Below are 13,548 nucleotides of genomic sequence, written 5' to 3' on the forward strand. Positions count from 1 at the left end.
TACTATGAATTATAATTCTATAATTACTGAAAACGTGTCGTCACAAACAAGGATTTAAAAATATATGCTTTATATAAATTATACCACAGTAAAGTTGATATTAACAAGTTATGTTACCGTTCTTGTTTTGTTTTGTTTTACCATTTTTTTGTTGAAATAGTACTTTTCAGAAATTCAGAAGAGTGGTTCTCAACCTTGGCTGCAGATAAAAATTATCTGGAGAACTTTTAAAACTATTCCCTTCAGGCCCTCCCCCAGGAATTCTGGTTTAATTGGATGGAAATTGGCCCAAGCATCAGTATCTTTAAAAATACTATATTCCAAGTAATTTCATTGTGCAACTAGCATTGAGAGCCATTGATGTGGAAAACTCATAAGATTGGGCACAATCTTGACTTCTTAGGAATTCCGCTCCCAGTTTTGATTCTAGACTTCCCTGCTCTTTCTGTTTTCCATGCTCCATCCTTGGCCAGCTGGACCGAGTGACTACTACACGGATTATGTGGCTACCAGGTGGTACCGCTCCCCCGAACTGTTAGTGGGGGACACTCAGTATGGCCCCCCAGTGGATGTTTGGGCAATCGGCTGTGTCTTTGCTGAGCTGCTGTCAGGCTTGCCCCTGTGGCCAGGAAAATCTGACGTGGATCAGCTCTATCTGATTAGGAAAACCTTGGGTAAGTCATGTTCTTGTCCTGCTTATGGGGGAACTGAATGTTTTTATCCAAGACAGCGCAGAACAGAGCCCAAGTTCCTAGTTTCATCTCACACCCTTTCACAATTAGGAAGGTCTTTACCAGAAACTCTGGAAGACTCATTAAAACAGCTCCAATAAAGGCGTCCACATTTGCTTTAATAAAAATAACTAACAATTGTTGAGTACTTACTAAGTGCTCAAAAGACATAGGATTCTCTCTTCAGCATAATTTGGATCAGGTTATACTCTGAATAATAATAGCAGTAATAAAAACTTATATTTCTCTAAGGCCTGAACTGTTTACAGAATGATTTCATGTTCTACTTCATTTCTTATGATGTGGTGATTCATTCCTTGTATGTTTTTGACTCCAGCCTGCTAGGATGAGCTGGATTATAGACTATAGAGGAGAATTCTCAACCCTTGAAGTGTCGGGAAGAATGGCTGGTTTCTTCTAAAATGTCACTCTTTTTGCCTTGCTTTCCCACCCCAATGCCTTGTCCTTTTTCTCTTACCTTACCTGATGGGAGGGGGGAAAGGGGAAGAGAGACAGATGAAAAGTTTCCACGAGTAGTGATTGCCTTCTTCAAAAGTCAGAGAGTTTAGACACTACCCTTCTCCTCACCCCCCCATTTAAAGCAAACTCTTCCTCCTCTAAACTCTTGTAGCACCTGCTATCACTGTGCCTTGGCTTGTATTCTTAGCTTCCAGAGACACTATGATATCATGTCTTAGATTTCAGTTTATCCTCCACTGAGGTTTGCACAGAGTAGACAGTAACTATTTGCTGATAGTTTGGTTTTGTTCAGGGAAGTATAAAGGACTGTGTAGCCCTTCCAGGGGCACTCAGTCTCCCTTTAGTGTTTCCACCAGCGATTTCAGGGTCTGTCCCCTACCCCCGTGTTTCCCCCTCCAGGGATCTGATCAAACAGCGATCTGTTCAGGTCCAGGGAACTGTGTTCAGGATGAGGTCACTGAGAACTAGGGCAAGGCATTCACAGTATTTTTTGGTTGCTTATCCAAAATGGGGTGTGGCACAGCAGCTTTTGGATTTGAGAGATAAAGTTCCCAAACAAACTGGTAAAATTAGATAACTCGATACCCTGGAGTAGGAACTCCAGCTCGGTCCAATGGCAGAATGTGCAGAGGCCCTGGCCGGGAGGTTCTTGTTTACCACTGTGCTCTGGGAAGCGGGCCTGGCCCGCCCCATGGGAGCCCTTCGAGCATCTTCTTATGTTCTCTGCAAAATGCCTCTTCAAGTGCCACGTCCCTAGGATTTTACACAGGGGCCATTTTAGCTGATTTGGTTGAAACGTAGGCAGGATGAGGTTCACATCCTCTGTACATTCCCCAGAATGGAAATGCTTCTCCTTTTGTTGTATGACTTCATATCCTAAGTGCTTCTAAACAGCAGGTGAAATGGAATTTCCAAGTGACCACTAGGAGGCAAACAAGAAAAGATGGTTCCAATTTGAAAATGTATTCCTTCTAGCTTGAAAACCTTCCATGATTTGCTCACTTGTTCTCTCCTCCCCCTCCCTCCTTTCCTCCTTCCTTCCTTCCCTCCTTTCTTTTTTCCTTCCTTCCATCCTTCCCCCTCCCTCCCTCCCTTTCTTCCTTCCAGTGCCTACTCTGTGTCGCACAATTCTAAGTGCTAAGCCAATACACTCTACTTATCTTGTCCCATCAAGATTCAGTTAACACTATTTTCATTCATAATCATTGTACTTTTTTAAAAGATTTTTTTATTTTATTTATTTCTCTCCCCCCCCGCCCACCCCAGTTGTCTCTTCTCTGTGTCCATTTGCTGTGTGTTCTTCTTTTTGTTCACTTCTGTTGTTGTCAGCAGCATGGGAATCTGTGTTTCTTTTTTGTTGTTGTTGTTGTGTCATCTTGCTGTGTCAGCTCTCCATGTGTGCGGTGCCATTCTTGGGCAGGCTGCGCTTTCTTTTGCACTGGGCGGCTCTCCTTATGGGGCGCACTCCTTGGGCGTGGGGCTCCCCTACGCAGGGGACACCCCTGCATGGCAGGGCACTCCTTGCGCACATCAGTACTGCACATGGGCCTGCTCCACACAGGTCAAGGAGGCCCGGGGTTTGAACTGCGGACCTCCCATGTGGTAGACGGACACCCTATCCACTGAGCCAAGTCCGCTTCCCCATAATCATTGTACTTTTGCTCTGAAAAGATCGGCTGTTATTTTTGTATTTCTGAGTTTTTTGGCTTAGATTCCTCAAATAAATTTTAAGCCCTAGAAGGGCGACAACCTCGTTCCCTTCGGTTTCTGTTGCACGCCTCCAGTGTGCCGAGCTTTGTTCACTGTAGGGCTCCTCAAGGCTTGATGGCTTCTGGGATGCCTTTCCCTCTGAGCAGATGAGAGAACTGCAGCCATAGGTGTGTGCACGAACAGACACAGCATCTGGAACCATGTCAGTGTCTGCTAACTAACCTCATTTTATTTCCTTCTTTATTCTTGTGCAAAGGAGATCTCATTCCTAGGCACCAGCAGGTATTTAGCACGAATCAGTACTTCAGTGGTGTGAAAATTCCAGACCCCGAAGATATGGTGAGTGACCAGAGTGCTTAAGTGGTGAATGTTCTGCTTACATGCTGGGTGGCAGGACTGGCCAGGCCAGGCACCTGGGGTTTGGTGGTTGCTCACCTGCCTAAGCCCCATGGCCACCCTGTGCTAGAAGGTCAGTCTAAGGATGAAAAAGAAATTCTGGGCAAGTTGACTAGCAAGCCCCTGGCCGTCAGTGCTAATTGAGATGCTGCTGCTAAGGTTCAGCCAGCACCATGGACAGGAAAGCCTACACCTGCCCTTCATCATTTGCAGCAATTGAACTGAGGTAGCTCAGAGTAAATCAACCTTTAGACAGTGACCCATGAAGGAAAAGTTAACTCTTCTTGCCCACCAATGCCTAAATCCTCTGCTCTAAAGTGCTTTCACTGCCCAAACCATGGGTCAAAACCTGATGAGTTGGCTTGGTCAGCCTTATACTGGTGCCTGTTCTCTGTGAACAATGTATGGAAAATGAAAAATGAAAAATGCCGATGCCCTTAACTCATTTCTAACAATTTATCACAATGAAATCATTAGACAAGGGCATAAAGATGTAGCAATATTTAATAGATAGAATTTCCTTGAGTATTCCACCAGTAGGGGATTAATTATTATACGTTGTCGTACATCCTTATAGTAGAAAGACTACATAAGCATTAAAAAATAATGACGGAAGCAGACATGGCTCAACAGATAGAGCATCCGCCTACCATATGGGAGGTCCAGGGTTCAAACCCAGGGCCTCCTGGCCCTTGTGGTGAGATGGCCCATGAGTGGCACTGCCACACACAAGGAGTACTCTGCCATGTAGGGGAGTACCCCTTGTAGGGGAGCCCCACGCAAAAGGTGTGCACCCCACAGTTAGCCGCCCCATGTGAAAAAGAGCACAGTTAGCCCAGGAGTGGCACTACATACATGGAGAGCTGACGCAGCAAGATGATACAATGAAAAGAGACACAGATTCCTGGTGTCATTGAAAATGCAAGACAGCACAGAAGAACACACAGCAAATGGGCACAGAGAGCAGACAACAGAGGTGGGGGAGTAAATAATAAAATAAACCTTAAAAAGAAAAATGAGAGGAGGCAACAAGCAAGATGGTGGTGGAGTAGGGAGTTCCTAGAGTCAGCTCCTGCTACAGGGCAGTTAGTAATCACCCAGAGCTCCCTGGAGCTAGCTGAAGCACCTCTTTGGAGGCTCCAGGGGACCAGAAGAGCATCCTGCAACATCCTTGAAGGAATGGAAGGAGGAGACTAACTATCTGCAGAGAAGATTTGTAAGTAGAGAACTCCACATCACAGAGGCCAGCGCCCATCCTCCACTGGAGGCACAAGCTGCCTCGGGAGCTATTCCACAGCTGGAATTGAAAGCTCCACTTCCCCAAAATGGGTGAGGAAGAGACAGTTAGGCACCAACTTCAGCTACTGATAAGTAAATTCAGCGGGTTAAAGTATAATCCTGAGAACGCTGATGTTTGAACTTGTCCAAGTCAGAAAGAGGCCAGTAGCTGCCATCTTAACTCCATGCCTGGCACGAAGGAAAGCGGGGTGGATTGAAAATCACAGCACTGGAGGGGACCGGCTTCTTTCCATCCAGATCAGAGTGCAGCTCTTGCCTAGGCCCCAGTGCCACCTCCGGCAGGGAGGAAGCTGGGGGGACCTGAGCCTCTCCAGGAGATTACTGGCCAAGCTGTGGAGGCCGGTGATTATCCTACATTGGCAGTGCAAGCCGCCCCAGGAGCAATTCTGTGGCTAGAATTTGAAGCTCCATTTCCCAAAAACGGGAGGAAGAGACGGTTGGCCACCGATTTCAGCTACTGATTCAGCTGGCTAAAGTATAACCATTAGAACAGCTAAAGTTTAAACCTGTCCAAGTCAGAAAGAGGCCAGTGGCTGCCATTTTGACTCCACCCCCAACATGACAGGAAGCTGGACTGATAGAAAATCACAGTGATGGTAGGAACTGGTTTCTTTCTCCCAGACCACCCTGCAACCCTAGCCTAGGCCTCAGCCCCCTCTCTGGCTGGGAGGAGGAGGGTGGCAGACCCTGCACCAACCTACCCAGGTAATCCAGGTAACTGCAGGTACCACTGGATGGCATAGACTGAATAATTGGAAGTCTACAAGGGCAAATGAGGTCATCTTGGACCCACACTATACATTGCTGCCCACAGTGCAGCTCCAACCCACCCCAGGCAGGGCAGAAAAGGGCATGAAGTTTCATCAGTCTCTCTGGGCAACTATAGTCTTGGCCTGCACGACTTGGATTATCCCACAGAGCTCTGATTCTGTCCCTACCCCTGGCAAATGAGAAAGTTGGGAGAAGCTTCATCAGTCCCTGGGGCAATGAGAGCAGCTTGAACCTCCACAGCTTATAGCACCAACTACATCCTTCGCTCCTACTGCACAACCAGCAAGAGGGAAAGGGAAGGAAGCCCTAAACTAAAGAGAAAAGCTGCATCCAGAATAAATACTCTAGTAAACCAGATGCCAAGACACCAACAAAAAAATTACAATCCACATCAAGACACAGGAAGATAAGGCCCAGTTAAAGAAACAAGATAAGCCTCTAGATGACATAAAGGAGTTGAGACAACTCATTATAGATGCTCAAACAAATCTCCTTAATAAATTCAATGAGATGGCAAAAGAGGTTAAGGATATTAAGAGACACTGGATGGGCACAAAGAAGAATGTGAAAGCATACATAGAAAAATAGCAGATCTTATGGGAATGAAAGTTGCAATAAAAAAACATGGGAATCATATAATAGCAGATTTGGGGAGGCAGAAGAAAGAATTGGTAAGCCTGAAGAAATGGCCTCTGAAAGTAACATACAAAAGAACAGATGAAGAAAAGAATGGAAAAAATTGAACAAAGTCTCAGGGAAAAAAATGACAGCAAAAGGCCTGCAAACATACGTGTCATGGGTGTCCCAGAAGGAGAAGAGAAGGGAAAAAGGGCAGAAGGAATATCTGAAGAAATAATGGTAGGAAATTTCCCAACCCTATTGAAGGATATAGATATCTATCTCCAAGAGTACAACATACTCCCATCTGAAGAATGTCAAATGCCAAAGACAAAGAGAGAATTCTGAAAACAGCAAGAGAAAACCAATACATAACATATAAGGGATACCAAATAAGATTAAGTGCTGATTTCTCACCAGAAATGCAAGAAGGCAGTGGTATGATATATTTAAGATACTAAAAGAGAAAAACTTCCAGCCAAGAATCATATCTGGCAAGATTGTCTTTCAAAGATGAGGGCGAGTTTAGAATATTCACAGATAAACAGAAACTGAGAGAATTTCTAAGCAAGAGACCTGAATTTCAGGAAATTCTAAAGGGTGTGCTAGAGCCTGAAAAGAAAAGACAGGAGAGAGAGGCCTAGAAAAGAGTCTAGAAATGAAGATCATATAAATAAAAGTAACTAAAAGTGTCGAAAGAGTGGTGAAAATAAAATATGACAGATAAAACTCAAATAGTCAGTAATATACTTAGCCAACAATGTAAAGCACTTGTATTCAGAAAACTGCAACTCAATGTTAAAGGAAATAAAAAAAGCCCTAAATAGCTGAAAGAACATTCCATGCTCATGAATTGGAAGACTAAATGTCATTAAGATGTCGATTCTACTCAAATTGATACACAGATTCAAAGCAATCTAGATAAAAATTCACTACCATTTTTTTAAAAATTGAAAACATGATTATCGTTATTTATTTGGAAGGGTAAGGGGTCCTGAATAGCAAGAAACATGTTAAAAAGGAAAAGCAGACTCTCGTCTCTAGACTTTAAATTATATGACATAGCTATGGTGAAAAACAGCATGGTACTGGCATAAAGACAGACACATAGACCAATGGAACCAAACTGATGGTTCAGAAACAGACCCTGATATGTATGGTGATTTTTTTTTTTTAAGATTTATTTTTTATTTCTCTCCCTTTCCTCCCCCCCGCCTACCTGCCCACTCCGTGTTCTTCTATGTCTGCTTGTATTCTTATCAGCGGCACCAGGAATCTGTCTCTTTTTTTTTGTTGCGTCATCTTGCTGCATCAGCTCTCCATGAGTGTGGCACCACTCCTAGGCAGGCTTCACTTTTTTCACACAGGGCGGCTCTCCATGTGGGGCACACTCCTTGCATGTGGGTCTCCCCTACATGGGGAACACCTCTGTGTGGCATGGCACTCCTTGTGCGCACCAGCACTGCATGCGGGCCAGCTCACCACATGGGTCAGGAGGCCCTGGGCTTGAACCCAGGATCTCCCATATGGTAGGCGGACGCTCTATCAGGTGAGCCAAATCTGCTTCCCTGGTCAAATGATTTTTGACTGCCTGTCAAACCCATACTGCTGGGGCAGAACAGTCCATTCAACAAATGGTGCTGAAAAAACTGGATATCCATATTCAAAAGAAGGAAAAGAGGACCCCTATCTCACACCTTATCCAAAAATTAACTCAAAATGGATCAAAAACCTAAAAATAAAAGCAAGAACCATAAAGTTTCTAGAAGAAATTGTACGAAAATATCTTCAAGACCTGGTGGTAGGTGGTGGATTCTTAAAGGAGATAAGAAGAGGACTGGGATGGACTACTGATGTTTAATGTATGTAGAAGTTTTAATTAGCTTTACTGTAAAAGTGTGGAAATGTATAGAGTGGATGGTAATACATAGTAACAGCTAGTGATACATAGTAACATAGTGGTTAAAAATGGTAGTCTAGGTATGTAAATGTCAACTGACAGAATGCTAGAGAATAATCTAAGAATCGAACAGCACAGTAAACCAAGAGGTGGATGAGAATTGTGGTTGATGGTACAGATGCAAGAGTGTCCTTTGTTAGCTAGAGCAAATTTACATCACTATTGTAGGGTGGCAGGAATATGGAGAAGCATGGGAAAGACACAACTGGAGTGACCCATGGACTGTGGTTAGCAGTAATAATATAATATTCTTGCATCTATGCCAAAGATATACTGTGTGGTAGTGGGGCAGTATGAAAAATGTGCGCCAAATGTACTCTATGGATGTGGTAACAATCAGATGATATTATATTATTTGTAAAAATTTTTCACCATAGTGTGGTGTGTTGATAGAGGGGTGTTATTTGGGAATTATGTACATGTGCATGATTATTTTATAAGTTTATAACTTTGGTCATAAAAGATTTATGTAAAAAATAATAATAGGGTGGGTTGGGGGGAAAATACACCAATAAGATAAGGACTATATTTAGTAGTAAGATTTTTGACAATATTCTTTAATAATTTGTAACAAATGTGTCATGACAATGCAAGGTGTTGGTGGACGGTTGATGTATGGACCCCTGTATGTTAATGCATGTTTGCTTTGTAAGTTCACAACTTTTACTATACACTTATTGTTTATGTATGTTTATATATAAATAATATAAAGATGATAATAATAGGGTGGGTTGGGGGAATATTTTGACAATGCTCTTTAATCATGAGCTAAAAATGTTTACCAACAATGCAAGGTATTGGCGGTAGAGTGAGGTATGAGAGTCCTGTATGATGTTATATATGTTTGTTTTGTAAGTTCACAACTATTACTATATACTTATTGTTTATGTATGTGTATGTAAGAGTGATATACTTCAATAAATAAAAAGAAAAAAGAAAAAATAATGAGAGGGGAGCAGGTGTAGCTCAGTGGTTGAGCACCTGCTTCCCATGTTCTGGTCCTGGGTTCAATCCCCGGTACCTCCTCAAAAAAAAAAAAAAACTAGATATATATGTATTGACCTAAAAAATGTCCATAACATACCATTAAATGAAAAAAAAGTTATTAAACAGTATATCTATTATGACATTTTAGTAAATATTTAATACATGCATAAATATATATTTACATATATAAATACATAATAAATTATGATGACCTTTGGGAAACCATGCAAAGCGTTTTACATTTGTCAAAGAAATGTGCCTGTCCCTCTGAGGTAGAATTGTGGGGAGATTTTTTTTTCTTTGTGATTTTCTGTATTTTCTGAAGGTCTTCTAATAAGCACGTATTATAATCAAAAACATTTTAGAACAAATTGAAGTTTGTAAAAGTCTCAGTTTCTACTGTCTGAGGAATGTAATTTCAAACTGAAACTAACTCTCCAGCTGCTATTTCCAGATGGAGGTTCTGTCTGTCCCTACCGCTTGTGCTCTGGCCGTTCCCTTTCCCTCTTGGCTCATCCCACAGGGAAGGCTTCCACTTCCCCACTGCCTCCCCCTCCCTGCAGCACTCGCAATAGGAAAAGTGGGTCAGGCTGTTATGCTGCAATGGAGAGGCAGGAACGACACCTGGCGTATGGAAGGTGACCCATCTGGCTCCCTCGCGACCTGGACATTCTCAGTTCCGCTCTAAACGTCCCTTAGCAATTTCCTGTTCACTAGTCTGCTGGTGAAACCCCAGAAACAGCCAGGGTTCATAATGTAAAAACCTTCCCATGGTTTCCCAGAGGTTGTCCTGCAGATTTCCTGTTGACAGAAACACAGGAAGAAGCGACGTGGGGGCTGTGCTGGTTGAACATCTGTGCCCAAGTGTCTCCTAGCCAATAACCCTGATGGTGGGAAGCCAGCTGGCTCCTGGGGCTGGGAAACTGGCTAAGCAGGCAGGATGGGCTCCGGCGTATCAGTCAACCAGCCAGCCTCATCCCCAGGCGTTGTTGCTGAGACAGCAGAGTCCAGTGTCAGCAATACTGTGTCAGTGCAAGCCCTGCTCAGAGTCAACACACAGAAAGAGCAAGAGAAAGATTTAAGCTATGGGGAAGGGGGAAAAAAGTCTACTCTCCAGGGCTGATACAAACCTGTTATAGGACTTTCCCTTCCCTTCCACCTCCTTCCCCTATTGAGTTTAGGGAACTCCAGTCTGAGGCGCTTACCTTTTACTCTTATCAGTGATTCGTTTGGGCAAAACCCAGCTGGTTCCCTGACCGCTGTAACACCGCGCTCCTAAGCTTAATCATCATAGCCCCTGAGCTCCATTAGAGGAGCCTGGCCAGTCGCTCCGCCCCAGCTCACATGCTGCCATCTTTATACACCTAGCACACTGTGGTCATTTCTTTTGCTCAGCTTGGCTGCCTGTTTTTAGTTTTTCAGCATCCCCCCTCAATTAGCATCTTTATCAAGGGCGTGTATCCCTTTAACTGGCCTGTTTGTCTGCCTGTCGATCAGCATTCCTTCCACTTTATTTGTTCTTGGGGCCTGTCTCCAGCCTGTGAAAGGAGCAAAATAGCCTTATAAGGCCAAAGGGAGATAGATGACTGCCTGCTCAGGGGATTCTTTAAACTGCAGGCTGATGAGGAAAACAGCAGGCTTTTGTGGGAGGCGACAACAGTGTTTGTTCCAGATAATGGAGAAGTATCTGGAGATTACCTGGGCAGGAAAAAAATATATCTTTTGAAGCTTCCATGATATAAATGCCAATAAATGCCCAAAAGTATGCTGAGGGAAGGCAAGTTATATAAATTGAGGAATAAAAAATGAAATAGCAATTGCGCAGCAAGTGTTTTGTGGTGTTTTTTCCCCCTTTCATTAATGTTCTTTCATAATTTGTTACCTGTATTGGTTCTTCAGGAGGTGAAGCGAGTGGTTAGGAAGTATATTTGGAAAGCAATTTGGAGGTAGGGAGAGAAGGAATTTGTGAGACTGGCAAAGGGGGTTTGTGTTAGATGGGGAGAAATATGGGCAAAGGGTGAAGGAGGCAAGGAAGGTACCAGGAAGCTACTTTTCTTCCTCAAAAGAAATGTAATTTGAGGTAATCATATAGTTGAATAAATGCTGTAAATAAAAACTTTTCTTTTTTCTCTTTCTCTCTCCCTTCCTTCCTTTTTTTTTATAGGAACCACTTGAATCAAAATTTCCAGACATCTCTTATCCTGCCCTGGGGCTCTTAAAGGTAAAAACATGGCTTCCAAAAGACCAGGAGGCACAAAGCAGCTGCCACCATTGGGGAATTGAATTTCTGACATCATTCCATGGATTGATAGGAAAACAGTTCCTTTAGAATTTTACTTCTCCTTTGAAAAGAATAATTATTTTCATTTTCTAAAATGGATCACATTCTAGTCCAGTGAAAATATCTTAAGTGTTTCTCATTGTAAATAAACCCAACATTGTTATTTGAAATCTAATTTTACCCAAAATAGAAATTTCAGGGGAGTGGTGTTTGTTTTACAAAGGTATTCTTTCCTTCAAAACATGCTCGACTGTAGGATCCTTTGAAATGGGACATTTATTTTAATGTACATTTTTATTTTAAAACTAGATTTATATGCACGTTTTTAGAAATACAGCTCATATAAAAGGATACCAGTTAAACTAGTTGCAAGTTACAGTCAGTGCCCCACCCATTTTGAAAACTATTTAATACCTTTCTGATGTACTTATAACAAGTACAAAAATTGAGACAATTCCTTAGGGTGTGTAGTACTGAGATTTAATCAAGTATAAGTCTAATGGCCTACTTAATGTCAAAGAAGAGAGTTAGGAATGTGTATTATGCCCCCCCTTACATAAGTACACATTTATGCTTGTAAATATATAGACTATTTCTGGAAGGATATACACACAAAAAAAATAAAAATAAAAAAGAGTGGTTGTTTCTAGAAAGGGGGAGAAAAGAATTGGGATAGTAGAGAGACTCTGCTGCATGTGTGGGTATTATTAAAAGTAAAAATACTAGTTTTTACAAAATATATACAAGGGATCAAATTGGCTAAGTGGATTATCCCAGATGAGCACTGGGGTGAACTAAAAAAATTGCATACTTCTGCCTCAGGGCAGAGCACAAACTGACTCAAAAACAGAAAAATATAGAGAAAACGGTTTTTGTTACTACTCCTAGAAACTGTGTTTATTTATTATTTGGGTACCAATTTAGGAATGACAGCGAAGGGAATTGAAATCATGACTGGTGTCTTTCTACAGTTTCTCCCCTCTTGTTCCCAACTGAAAGTTTAATTTTTCAAAGACATCGAAACAATTGGCAAAAGCTAATACAGTGTTAAAGAAATTGTAAGTAGATGGAATTTTCTTATCTTTTAGGGCTGTCTCCACATGGACCCCACTGAGAGAATGACATGCGAACAGCTGCTGCAGCACTCTTATTTTGATAGTATCAGAGAAATAAGCAGTTCGGCAAAAGAACATGAAAAACCAAGGAGGACCCTAAAACAGGGCCGAAAGCACTTGCCTGGGGTAAAAATGGTGCATTGCTTTAGGTTGCAGTTTCCAAGGATAGGGTTTCAAATTATCTCAAATATGCCACTCAGTGCAGAGTCTGAATCTAGACATGAGGGTGGCAGTTGTTAGCCTGCAGCTCTACCGCACATTCCAGTGACAGCAAACAGGTCTCATGATCTATCAATCAGGACTCCAGAGATCTCTGCTCCTGAGGTCCCTTCTCCCTGAATCCTGAGGGTGCCGTTGTCCTGCAGTTTCCTGCTGCCTGGGGCCAGGGCTTCTGGTGAACATGAACTCAGGTCTGAATCTGGTACACAAGAGTGAGTCTAGCTGAGCATGCTTCTTTTGCTTTGGAAAATAAATAAGATTCATCCTGAGTAGCTTCTTCTCCTTTGTGATTACCCACCACATCTGTCTTCAGTATTAACATTCCAGGTTTATCCAAAAAAGGAATTGTTTTCTTCCTGGATCCTTTAAAGGTAATCTTCGGAGGTGGCTAAGGTGCTGTACAGTGGTGTGTGCTTTTGGTAATACTGGCAGCATGGCACATTTAACCAGAGAATAGCATCTAAACTGCACACTGGAGTCTGAAAATTGCGATTGGCATCAAGTGTCAAAATTATCTTATGCTGTGTCTTGTCATAAACCAAAAGCTGTAATAATTTAGAGTGAACTGTAGTTGGAACCATAGCTTAGACAAGCTGGCTACACTGGCCACTTCTCAGTCTGCCTAGGTACCCTGTAAGGTATAAATCATCTTACCTTAGCCTTTGTCTTTGCAGAATGGACACCATGAGTAGCCTCTGCTATCCCACATGCTGGGGCATCTGGGTGGTGTGTGTGAGGTGTGGAGGGAAGAAGGTGAAGAGTCCTTTAGGATCAGGCATAGCATGAACTCCAGGACCCTCTTGTAGGCCCGAATTAAGAAATCGAGTGTTTTTTTATTTTATTCTTTATATGACCCAGGTAGCAAAACAGGACAAAAATAGACTTTCCCCAGTTACAGAGATTATCTTACTGTTAACTTGATGTTCAAGAGCAAGGGGTCTTGATAGAAATCGCTCTACATGAAAGAATAGGGGAACTCCA

The 13,548-nt window shown here is 42.5% G+C and overlaps 1 protein-coding gene across 2 annotated transcripts in view; it reads left to right on the plus strand.

The window, feature by feature from the left end:
• Window positions 1-13,548, plus strand: part of CDKL1 (cyclin dependent kinase like 1) — a 93,679-nt gene that overhangs the window by 77,026 nt on the left and 3,105 nt on the right. For both annotated transcript variants that reach the window (XM_071213937.1, XM_058293448.2), the window contains 2 exons: window positions 11,117-11,173; window positions 12,322-12,474. In XM_071213937.1, coding sequence (XP_071070038.1) covers window positions 11,117-11,173; window positions 12,322-12,474 — 210 coding nt within the window. The remainder of the gene's footprint in view (window positions 1-11,116; window positions 11,174-12,321; window positions 12,475-13,548) is intronic.

Source organism: Dasypus novemcinctus, chromosome 3, assembly GCF_030445035.2.
Source record: "Dasypus novemcinctus isolate mDasNov1 chromosome 3, mDasNov1.1.hap2, whole genome shotgun sequence".
Taxonomy (NCBI): domain Eukaryota; kingdom Metazoa; phylum Chordata; class Mammalia; order Cingulata; family Dasypodidae; genus Dasypus; species Dasypus novemcinctus.